The sequence below is a fragment of the Idiotropiscis lumnitzeri genome, chromosome 15 (genome assembly GCF_059441095.1).
Source record: "Idiotropiscis lumnitzeri isolate Australia: NSW breed Sydney's pygmy pipehorse chromosome 15, RoL_Ilum_1.0, whole genome shotgun sequence".
In the NCBI taxonomy this organism is placed as follows: Eukaryota; Metazoa; Chordata; class Actinopteri; order Syngnathiformes; family Syngnathidae; genus Idiotropiscis; species Idiotropiscis lumnitzeri.
Genome location: NC_142405.1, coordinates 16047735 through 16060234, shown reverse-complemented (window position 1 = coordinate 16060234; position 12500 = coordinate 16047735). Strand labels below are relative to the sequence as shown.

The window sequence follows — 12500 nt, the reverse complement described above, 5'->3', positions numbered from 1 at the left end:
GGTCACATTCGCCTCCGATAACAACCTTCCCGTTGGTCTTCTTCATGAGTTTTGTCAGGCGAGTCCAGTGTTGCTGTGACACAATACGGCACAAATCTGGAGAGGTCTGAGGATCCTGGCCATAGAAATCCTTCAGGGTTTCACACAAGGCAGGAAGAAGAGCATCACATGTGGCCTTGGAGCACAGTACATAGTCTGGTGCAACACAGCTCTGTCCTGCATTGAAAAACTTGGCCCACACTAAGCGGCGTGCAACAGCTTCAATAGTCACTGTTCCATAAATCAAGCAAGGACTCTTGCCACCCAGTTCCAATGTCACTGGAGTCAAGTGGACTGAGGCTGCCTCCAGGATGCTGCGAGCCACAATCTGAGAACCTGAAACAGGAGAATAAATCACTACCATCTTGAAATTACTTTAAAAATGTAGCGCATAGATTAGGGGGTGAGAAGCATAATTTAAGTGATTATTGTAATTTTACAGTTCGAATTTAAGAATTGGAAAATATGTTGACAGTTTTGGCATCCTTTTTACAGTCATATAAAATTGAAGTAACACAAAAGGTTATGCCAGTCAAGATGTAAAATTTAATAATACATACATATAAAATAATTATAATAATTTGATTCCTCCAAAAAAGTGCACGTCACTAAAAATTTAATACTGCAAATGCTCACATTGAGTTCGCCGAATAAAAATTCAAACTTCAGTGGCAGACATACGGGAACTTTAGGTGCCTCTAGGATGAGCAATGGATTCCAGGTACATAAATCTCTTCGGCCAATCAGCACATTTGTTTTGAAGGCTGTAAACTGCCTCATTTGTATTGCCTGCCGCCATTGCACGGAATATAAGCTATATATAAAATATAAGATACGCCAAAGAAATTCGCGGTGAACAAATCAAGCAGCCTTGTTAGTGTCCGACGCCTGGCGCTCTCCAGAGGTCTCTTTCGGTCCTGCAAAAGTAACAATTCAAAGTAAAACTCATTCTAGAGGCACCCTTATGGGCTGATATTTGTGCCACTAGCAACTGAATCTGAATATTATAATAATATATTTATAATAATTATTTAGTGTGAATTGCAAAACTTGAATATTTGAATTGAAAACTGAATATTTGAATAGAAAATTTAATGATTGAATTGAAAACTGAGTTATTGCATTACATAAATTGTAGATGGAAAATGTAATTCAAATTACTGTATTTTCGCGACCATAAGGCACACTTTAAAGTCCCAAATCTTCCTCAAAACAAATGAGGCGCCTTTTAATGCGACACGCCTATTATATAGACTGAGCAACTCGCTCGACCAATGGGCCTGATCCCCTTGGTGTATTTCAGAGTGCATGTTAGCACACCGATGACCAAAGTCTGATACATCAATGCTTCGAATTGAGTGTGACAAATACATTATGTCAATACGTTTTTTGAGTGATGGTGCAAGAAAAAGCTAGACAAAAGGGCAGCTGTCCACAATGTCGTAGTCTGTCTTATCATTCATGTTATTGCAAGCAAGAAACATCACAGGTTTAGACAACAGACTGCAAAAAAATAAATATATAAATAAAAACACACTGCCTAAAGCTGTTACGCTCCGCGGGTGGAGGAGGTAGTAGGAGAGGACCCAAAACGCAGGGAAGCCAAGGCAAGGGTAACTTAAAGGGAGCTTAATTAACAAAACAAACAAAAGGGCAAACAAGGCACTTGGAACAAATAAACGAAACGAGGACGAACAAAACGCGACGGGACAGAACTAAACTGGACCATGTAACAGGGACAGTGACAAATAACCTGAGTTGTGAGCTGTGAGCTATGAGCATGAACGAGAGCAAAGAGTAACGGTGGCATAAAGAAAGGGCAAAGTAAGGGCAGTGATGTCCGGAAATAGGGCATCCAAAAAGGGGCAATGCACCGACGCCGAATAGTCAGCGCCGGCCGTTTAAGTAGGGAATGAATCAAGGAGTCAATGAGTAACAGGTGCGGGACTGGTGGGCACGTCTCTCCAGCAGTGAGGTAATCAAAGAGTCACGAGTAACAGGTGCGTGGCTGGTGGGCGCGTCTCTCCGGCCAACACGACACGCGCTGGAAGGGAACGCCCCCACGCCCGTTGAGCAAAACATAAACAAAAACATGACATGACGGAACGGACCACACCACTCACTTCTCTCTAAACAACCATGTGATTGGCTGAGGCTGAATGGCATTGCTGTAACCTTTTTGTGTTATTTTTATTTCTTTTGGGGATATGAATGGCATGAGAGATACATGTTTTGTGTTAATTTTATTTCTTCTTTTATCACTTCTTTCCGTGACTCGAAGGTGTGTGGTGACCAGTGAAATCCCTCCCCTGACGTTGCCGATTAGTCGTATTGCCATGACATCTCAACAATCTGAGGTGCTGCTACTGGCAGTGATCCCTTACTTGCATGAGTGCTGGCATGCGCAAGCTAGCATGCGCGAGCTAGCATGCACGAGCTAGCATGCGCCTCATAGTGCGGCCCGCCCAGTATAAATATACAGAACTAGCACCCTCAACTGGTGCTGCACCCTTTGATACAGCGCGTCTTTTGGCCGTAAAAATATGGTAAACAATAAATATACAATTTATGTAATTCATCCATCCATCCATCCATCCATCCATCCATCCATTTTCCGCCGCTTATCCGGGGTCAGGTCGCGGAGGCAGAAGCTTCAGCAGGGAAGCCCAAACTTCCCGCTCCCCAGCCACATCTTCCAGCTCTGCCGGAGGGATGCCCAGGCGTTCCCAGGCCAGCCGGGAGACATAGTCTCTCCAGCGTGTCCTGGGTCGTCCTCTGGGCCTCCTGCCGGTGGAACATGCCCGGAACACCTCACCAGGGAGGCGTACAGGAGGCATCCTAATCAGATGCCAGAGCCACCTCATCTGGCTCCTCTCAACATGGAGGAGCCAGCGGCTCGACACTGAGTCCCTCCCGGATGGCCGAGCTTCTCACCCTATCTCTAAGGGAGAGCCCAGACACCCTGCGGAGGAAACTAATTTTGGCCGCTTGTATCCCGAGATCTTGTTCTTTTGCTCATGACCCGCAGCTCGTGACCATAGGTGAGGGTAGGAACGTAGATCGACCGTTCAATTGAGAGCTTCGCCTTTGGGCTCAGCTCCCTCTTCACCATGACAGACTGATATAGCGTCCGCATCACAGCGGACGCTGCACCGATCCGCCTGTGGATCTCTCGCTCCATCCTCCCCTCACTCTTAACTCATTCACTGTCAGCCTAGGTAAAATGAATGTACTTTTTGGCGTCTATACCCGTCAATGGCAGTGAATGAGTTAAACAAGACCCGAAGATACTTAAACTCCTCCAATTGGGGCAGGATCTTCTCCCCAAACTGGAGAGGGCACTCCACCCTTTTCCGACTGAGAACCATGGTCTCAGATTTGGAGGTGTTGATCTTCATCCCAACCGCTTCAGACTCAGCTGCGAACCGCTCCAGTGAGAGTTGGAGATCACGGCTAAAGTAAGCCAACAGTACCACATCATCTGCAAAAAGCACAGATGAAATACTGAGGTCACCAAACCGGATCACCTCGACTGCGCCTAGAAATTCTGTCCATAAAAGTTATGAACAGAATCGGTGAAAAAGGGCAGCCTGGGCGGTGTCCAACCCTCACTGGAAACGAATCCGACTTACTGCCGGCAATGTGGACCAAACTCTGACATCGGTGGTACAGGGACCAAACTGCCCGTACCAGGGGGCTCTGTACCCCGTACTCCCGAAGCACGCTCCACAGAACTCCCCGAGGGACACGGTCAAACACCTTCTCCAAGTCCACAAAATACATTTAGACTGGTTGGGCGAACTCCCATGCACCCTCAAGGACCCTGTAGAGAGTGTAGAGCTGGTCCACTGTTCCACAGCCAGGACGAAGACCACACTGCTCCTCCTGGATCTGAGATTCAACCTCCCGACGGACCCTCCTCTCCAGTACCCCTGAGTAGACCTGACCAGGGAGGCTGAGGAGTGTGATTCCTCTATAATTGGAACACCCCCTCCGGTCCCTCTTCTTAAAAAGGGGGACCACGACCCCGGTCTGCCAATCCAGAAGCACTGTTCCCGATGTCCACGCAATGTTGTCGAGGCGCGGCAACCATGACAGCCCCACAACATCCAGAGCCTTTAGCCACCTCATCTGGCTCCTCTCAACGTGGCGGAGCAGCGGCTCGACTCCGAGTCCCTCCCGGATGAGAGAGGTTCTCTTGGCATCTTGTTCTTTCGGTCACTACCCATAGCTTGTGACCATAGGTGAAGGTAGGAATGTAAATTGACAAGTAAATCGGGTGCTTCGCCTTTTGGCTGAACTCCTTCTTTATCACGACAGACCGCCTGTCAATCTCACGCTCCATTTGCCCCTCAACTCGTGAACAAGACCCCAAGATACTTGAACTCCTCCACTTGGGGAAGGATCTTGTCCCGGAGAGGGGACTCGATCCCTTTCTGACGGAGGACCATGTTCACAGATTTGGAGGTGCTGAACTTCATTCCAACCGTTTCACACTCGGTTGCGAACTGCTCCAGTGAGAGTTGGAGATGATGGCTTGAAGAAGCCAACAGTACCACATCATCTGCAAAAAGTAAAGATGCGATACTGAGGCCACCAAAATGAATCCCCTCATTGCCTCGACTGCGCCTAGAAATTTTGTCCAGAAAAATTATGAACAGAATCGGTGACAAAGGGCAGCCTCGGCGGAGTCCAACCCTCACTGGAAACAAATCCGACTTACTGCGGACCAAACTCTGACTTCGGTGGTACAGGGACCGAACAGCCCCTATTAGTGGGCTTGGTACCCCGTACTCCCGAAGCACACCCTACAGAACTCCCTGAGGGACACGGTCGAACACCTACTCAAGTCCACAAAACACATGTAGACTGGTTGGGAGAACTCTCATGCACCCTCGAGGACCCTGCTAAGAGTGTAGAGCTGGACCACTGTTCCACGGCCAGGACAAAAACTACACTGTTCCTCCTCAATCTGAGATTCGACCTCCAGACGGACCCTCCTTTCTAGCACCCCTGAATAGACCTTGCCAGGGAGGCTGAGGAGTGTAATTCCTCTTTAATTGGAACACAACCTCCGGTCCCCATTCTTAAAGAGTGGGCCCACCACCCCGGTCTGAGAATGGATGGATAGTTCAAATGCGCACATCTTAAATACATACAGGGTTGGAAAACTCAAATGCTGGAGTGGGTGACTGTAAGATAAGCTGAAGATCACATTAACCTCAAGTAACTTTATGTAATCAGTTTGTGTATTTCTAATCATGTTTTTATACACTACTTGTATCATTAATGATTGCACACGCACACACACTCACATTTTTGCTTTAGTCGAATCAGACATTCATTGTCAGTTAATCTCCTGTCTCCTGGTGATTAGTTTAGTCTAAACAGACCTTCATTGTCAGTTAATCTCCTGTCTCTTGGTGATTAGTTTCGTCTAAACAGACCTTCATTCTCAGTTAATTTCCTGTTTCCTGGAGTTTCTAGAGTCAAGCTCTAATCAAAGCAGAGGCGGTGGGGCGGGAAGACAGGGAGTCGCACGGAGCGGCTGCTCTCTGTCCCTCTCCCTTCCTGCCGGCCGGTGGAAATGAACAAGCATGCCTGGTTCCTTCTGGCCTTGGCCACCTTAGCTCTCCCAAAAGGCATCAGGGCATTTAAACCTGACAGCGACAATTTTTCATCAATGCTACTGGCGAGCGGGGGGGTCGGTTGTACATGGGATCACTTCCTAACCAGACGTATGACAAAAATGCTACTTTAATTATGAACAAAATATGTGCATACATTCAACATACGTGCTATTAATATATTTCATTTTTGCTCATACAGTTTTAGTTATATGATAAAAGATCCACTAATCTAACCCAACATCAAAGCATTTTTTAATTGATAAAATTGCTTCAGAGAGCCCAGAGGACACATATCCCTGACATAGAGTAATAAGTACACTCAACCTGTGTAGAAGATGTGGTCAAAGCGATTCTGCAGAAGTGCCTTTGTCTCCTCTGCTCCACCACTAACAACTGCATAACAGTCCTGTCAAATGAAAAATGTGTGAAGTCAGTAACATAACATAATATCCGTATCCTTTTGCAGGCGGCATATGAATGCAGCTTTGTTCAAGTACTCTGGGTTGACCATCAGTGTGCTGGTCCAAAAATAATAAATTACGAACATTATCCTTTTTGCTTATTATACCATATGTAAAGCTCAGAGCAACCTTCGCTCGAAGCTCCTCTTGTTTACCAGTCAGTCCAAGCACATTTTTACTTACTTACGACGGAATACCAGGCAAGGTCCTCAGAGCATGTGCCCACCAACTGTCACATGTTTTCTGCAGGATCTTCAACCGCTCCCTGGCTCAGGCAGTCATCCCCTCCTGCTTGAAAACTTCCACCATTATTCCTGTCCCCAAAAAGTCACCAGCCGTCCACCTGAATGACTACCGTCCTGTTGCTCTCACACCAGTCATTATGAAGTGCTTCGAGAGGCTGGTTCTCCAGCACATCAGGGACTGCCTTCCTCCCACTCTGGACCCCTACCAGTTTGCATACCGGGCTAACAGATCCACTGAGGACGCCATCGACACTGCTCTGCATGTTGTGCTGGGCCACCTGGAACGACAGCAGAGCTATGCAAGGATGCTCTTTGTGGACTACAGCTCGGCATTCAACACGATCATCCCAGACATCCTCGTCGCCAAACTGGACACTCTCGGCCTCCCTGCCCTCACACGCATCTGGATTAAGGACTTTCTGACCAACAGACCCCAGACTGTGTTGCTCGGCCCCTACACGTCCTCCACCCTCATGCTGAGCACCGGTTCCCCCCAAGGATGCGTGCTGAGCCCTCTCCTGTACGCCCTCTACACCTACGACTGCAGCCCGGCCCACGGCAACAACACCATCGTCAAGTTTGCTGACGACACGACAGTGGTCGGTCTGATCTCGGAAGGTGACGAGACAGCCTACAGAGAGGAGGTAAAGAGACTGACAACTTGGTGCAAGGACAACAGACTGCACCTTAACACTGCTAAAACAAAGGAGATTGTCGTTGACTTCAGGAGGAACAAGACGCTGCCGCCCCCCCTCTGCATCGAAGGCGTGTGTGTGGAGAGGGTCCACACGTTCAAGTTCCTGGGAGTACAGATCTCCGATGACCTTTCTTGGAGTCACAACACCACAGCAGTGGTAAAGAAGGTCCGCCAACGTCTGCACTTCCTGAGAGTCCTCAGGAAATTCAACCTGGACAGGGAGCTGCTGCTGGCCTTCTACCACTCGTCCATTGAGAGCCTGCTGACGTACTGTGTCTCCACCTGGTACAGCGGCTGCACTGAGGCGGACAGAGTGAGGCTCCAGAGGACAGTCAAAACAGCGCAAAGGATTATTGGCTGCCCTCTCCCCTCACTGTCGGACATCTACACCGCCCGGTGCCTCAGAAGGGCTCTCAACATCGTCAATGACAATACCCACCCAAACTCACACTTGTTCGACCTGTTGCCCTCTGGCAGGCGCTACAGATGCATCAAATCAAGGACCAATAGACTGAGAAACAGTTTCTTTCCGAGAGCCATCTCCATACTGAACTCTCACACACACACGAGACCACCCTAACCTTGCAAAACAGCATTGTGATGTGTTTCTATATGCCCTATTCAGTACTGAATTCCATTGCACTGTCTTCTTTATTTATCTAATTTATATATTTGTCTGTATTATTGTTGTATTGCACTGGAGAGGGGAGCCCTCTAATCTCGTTGCACACTTGAGTACAATGACAATAAAGGGATTTCTATTCTATTCTATTCTATTCTTTACTCCTCACCGTTGGAGTGTCTTTCCTGAGGTGTATACCTGAGGCAGATCAGGTATTGATGGGGTTCTTCTTTTGTGCTGTCAGTTTTAGTATTATGAAAGTGTTATTTTCATCGATGACGACGAAAATATTTTTTTAACGACCCTTTTTTAGGACGATAACGAGATGATGATGAGGTAAACATTGCTCTTTGATGACAATAACATGACGTTACGTACATGAATTTTCGTTGACTAGACGAGACAAAATGAAATTATCGTGTGGTCTGTCAGACGTAAAAAATTACAACATCCCTTCCTGTGGTACATATGGTAAAAAATTGCAATGCTGGTGTGACCTATCCTTGTTACGCCCACCACCGAGACAGCACGCGGGGGGCGTATGCAGCGCAAACACACCGTCGCACACATCAGCACAGTCTTCCACCGATAATGGTCAAGTCTCCAGAGAAGACAGGCAGCTGCGTTTTTTCAAGACTGATGCGAGGCTTTGGGCCAGTAGGTGGCGCATAGGGTGTTGATAGCAGACTAGCTCTAATGGGTTCTGTCTTGGATGTGTAGAGACATAACTTTTTTTCCAACTCAGTTCCCAGATACTCAGCCTGTTTCTTAATTTGTACTGCTGCTGTTTGTATACTGTAGTCTTGTTGCAAGAGACATGGTGGTCCCACTCTTGCACTTTTTGTTCGAATACGCAGATCCCTTCTTGCAGACAATGTCTCAAGGCTTTGTAGTCATGTTCGGACAATTTCTCCACTTTGGTGTCCTCCATCACTGCGCACTTCTCCTGGGCATATTTGGACCACAATGTTTCCTGACCAAGCTGGAGTACTTCTGTATATGTTGCGAGGCACTTAGCGGTTTTCTCCTTAACCAGTTTAATTTCTCCTTCAGTGTCCTCAAAATCTCCTAGAGCATCCGTGTACTCCAATCTGCACTGAGTGCTCTGAGTTCATCAATTAGTTCTCATTGCTCCAAGAGGTCAACTGTGAAGAATAGTTTGTTAGCTCTTTTGCTAAACACAACCTGCGCTGCTGAGCATCTTCCTTTTAGGGCTACAATTTCAGCCGAATCCATCTTCTAGCCACTCTGATGAAGCAACATTTCACAGGTGGCCGCTTTGGCTGGTCAGTCTGACATTATGAGCTGGCTTTGTGTGCTGCTGGTTATTACTGATCCGTTGTCCCCACGGAAAGGGTTGCCCACGGTGTTTTATGGAAATTACACAGCCATAGCACAACCCATAGTTCGTGACCGATAGAACAAGATCTCTGATACAAGCGGGGAGGGACTCAGAGTCGAGCCGCTGCTCCTCCCAACATGGAGAGGACACACTAGAGAGATTATGTCTCCCGGCTGACCTGGGAACGCCTGGGGATCCCTCCGGAAGTGCTGGAAGACGTGGCTGGGGAGAGGGAAGTCTGGGTTTCCCTGCTGAAGCTGCTGCCTCCGCGACCCGACCCCGGATAAGCGGGAGATAATGGATGGATGGATGGACTCAGTTAAAAAGAAAATTCCACTTTTCCTCTTTTTTACATTTTTTTTCTTGTCATTTAAATGTACAATTGCTCTAGCTGTAGTCCTGAGCAGTAAATGATGAGCAGGTGGAATGAGCAGGTGGAATAAGCAGGAGGAATGAGCAAGTAGATTTAGTAGAAAGAGCAGGCAATAACCTAAACAATGTTAAATCAACTGTTTTAGGTTTCAAATAAACTGAATCAAATAAACAAGATTCAAGATGCACTTGACTGCACCTAAGTATTAAACAAATACACGTTCAATGAACAGGCCACAAATAAATCCACAAATCATCACTAATAATAATAATAATAATAACAATAATGATAATAATAATAGGAGTGTGCACCGCGTACAACAACACAATATAAAGGAAAAATAGAGAAGTGATTTACCAGTTGGCCGTTCACCGGGTGAAAATGTTGCGGCGCGAGTCCAGAGTACAAGAGACCTTCGCATTTCAAACAAACTGAGGTTGTGTGTGCCAATGTACCTGATGAGACGAAGCACGATCCCCTGAGCCTCCACCCATGACCTGACATTTAAAGGGACCGTTTTGTCAAACAAGCTCAAAACACAAAACCAAGTGTGAAGTAAACTTGACCAACCATTGGAAAGCTTTGTTACAGCTACAGCTTTTGCGAAATGCGGGATATAAATAAAATTGTATTGTACTGTATAAAAACCGTATTCTGAGTAATAAATCTATTTCAAGAATACTTAGGTAATTTTTTTTAAACACAAACTTCCTAGAGTCATAGTTAAACCCATAGCAACGCCCTAACAACAAAAATGCTTTTTTTTGGCACTCTCCGGTATTCTTCGGGAATTACGTAATTCAAAGAACGACGAGTCGCCAGTTGCCATTGTACTGCATTGTTGATTATACGGTGAGGTGCTGCCATTGTTGTTGCGTTCTTCGGCGAAATGCCTCAGCGCAGTGTGACGATGCCTTGTTCACATTCTGGGAAGCATCTGTTTGAGTGGCGAAAACAGAAAAATCGGGGAAAGAGAGGGAATTCCGGTTGGGGTGAGTCAAAGTCAGCAAACGTGGTGGCCGGCTGACAAAAAAAAAAAGGGAGCCAAAACATGCTTCGTCCCCTGCTCGATCCCGAATGCTTGGATGCACTCCATCGTGGCGCGTTCAAGAGCCCTGTTTGCTACCAATCATCGGCTGTCCAGAGGAGCTTCGGCTGCCCTGCCATCCGTGAGTCCTCCGAAGTGGCATCGATCTATAACTTCTGCGAGAGCTTCCCAGAGCTCGCCGAATGGAGGAGCTACGCACACCTGCAACTCCCGCAAGGATAGCGTTGTTAAACGCCCAGTCGTTGACAAACAAAACGTTTATACTGAGGGAGCTCTTTCTACAAAATTATTTGGATTTCCTCTGCCTGACGGAGACCTGGACGAGCGCCGGTGAGTGCAGTGCGATGCTGGAACTATTGCCACCTGCATGTTCTTACTTGGATGCTCCGAGAACGTTAGCTAGTTGCTCAATACAAATAGCAAAAAATAGGGGTGACAACGGACACTCCTGACAGCATCCGCGCTCCAAATTGAACCTTGTGGACCTACACTCATTGACTCTAACAGCTGCCCGTGGGGAAGAGTTTCAATCCAATTTATTAATTTAGGACAAAATTAAAATCTCTTAACGTATGCATTAAATATTTTGATGATACTCTGTCAAATGGCTTATGGGCATCCGATGACAACACTGTTGTTGTGATTTTACTTTGCTTTTGGAATGATAATGTAGCACCTGAAATAGTATACAGTGAACCCTCGGTTATCGCAGTTAATGGGGACCGAGACCACCCGCGAAAACTGAAAATCCGCGAAGTAGCGGCGCACCTTCAAAAATGCTTAAAAAAAAAAAGTGTGAAGTAGCGGCGCACCTTCAAAAATGCTTAAAAAAAAATATATATATATATATATACGGGTAGAGAGAGAGAGAGAGAGTGAAATTCATGTTATAACACAAAAACAAAACAAATTATTATTAAAACTTATTTTTTTATTCCCCAGCCATTATTTTTGTATTTATTCAATTACTTCTTTTTGTATTTATTTAATTACCGTCCGGTGTGCCCTGTGAAATGAAAGGTGGCATTCTTCATTTATTTATTTATTCATTTATAACTGACAGCCTCGCGCTCCGCTCATGCCAGGGCGGAAGTTGTTCCTCTTCGGCTTAACTGCCACGCACGCCGGCCGGTCTCCTCCGGAGCTCTCGCACGGTCCCGAGCGAAGCGAAATGTCGCCGCGCTAGTGCCCGGGCGGAAGTTGTTCCTCTTCGGCTTAACTGCCACGCACGCCGGCCGGCCTCCTCCGGAGCTCTCGCACGGTCCCGAGCGAAGCGAAATGTCGCCGCGCTCGTGCCCGGGCGGAAGTTGTTCCTCTACGGCTTAACTGCCACGCACGCCGGCCGGCCTCCTCCGGAGCTCTCGCACGGTCCCTCACGAAGCAAAATGTCGCCGCGCTAGTGCCCGGGCGGAAGTTGTTCCTCTACGGCTTAACTGCAACGCACGCCGGCCTCCTCCGGAGCTCTGGTACGGTCCGAAACGCGCGAAACGTCGCCCCAAATCGTGCCCGGGGGAACGTGCTCTTCTTCGTCCACTCTCTTCTTCGTCCACTCTCCTCTTCGGCGCACGCCGGCCGTCTAACCGCTCCAGCGCCCCCTCGTGCCGCTCGGCGAAGCTACAATGCCCCCGAATATTTTTTAGACCCGCGAAGCACTGAAGCCGTGAAAGGTGAAGCGGGAAGTAGCGAGGGTTCACTGTATTTTCTTTGAAATAAAAATGCAATCAGTTGATGACCTCTCTGATTTAGTTTATGTTAGGATATGATAATGTTCAGTACAGCAGAGGGCAGTGCTGAATATTTTGTTACCTTCCTCGATCAGGCTTGTGTCAGTTTTCTCAGCTCCACACCATGGTGAGGGTGAACTGACTGGAGTGAACGCGGTGGACACAACACAGACGACAAGGCGTCAATTCGCTTAGCAAACGGGTTTATTATTTATTGTCATCTATCCTTTTCCCTTTTTCATTTTACACACATTTCTCATCTGGGTCTCCCCTCCCGCCACCAAAACATGTCACACGCCACATTGCTGTCCCAGGCTAA

General features: G+C 47.2%; 1 protein-coding gene across 3 annotated transcripts in view; it reads right to left on the bottom strand.

Annotated features, from left to right (window-relative positions):
* Positions 1 to 12500, bottom strand: part of aldh3b1 (aldehyde dehydrogenase 3 family, member B1) — an 83835-nt gene that overhangs the window by 9077 nt on the left and 62258 nt on the right. For all 3 annotated transcript variants that reach the window (XM_088317584.1, XM_088317586.1, XM_088317585.1), the window contains 2 exons: positions 5994 to 6075; positions 1 to 375 (listed from right to left, as the gene is read on the bottom strand). The exon at positions 1 to 375 is cut by the window's left edge and continues 18 nt beyond it. In XM_088317584.1, coding sequence (XP_088173710.1) covers positions 1 to 375; positions 5994 to 6075 — 457 coding nt within the window. The remainder of the gene's footprint in view (positions 376 to 5993; positions 6076 to 12500) is intronic.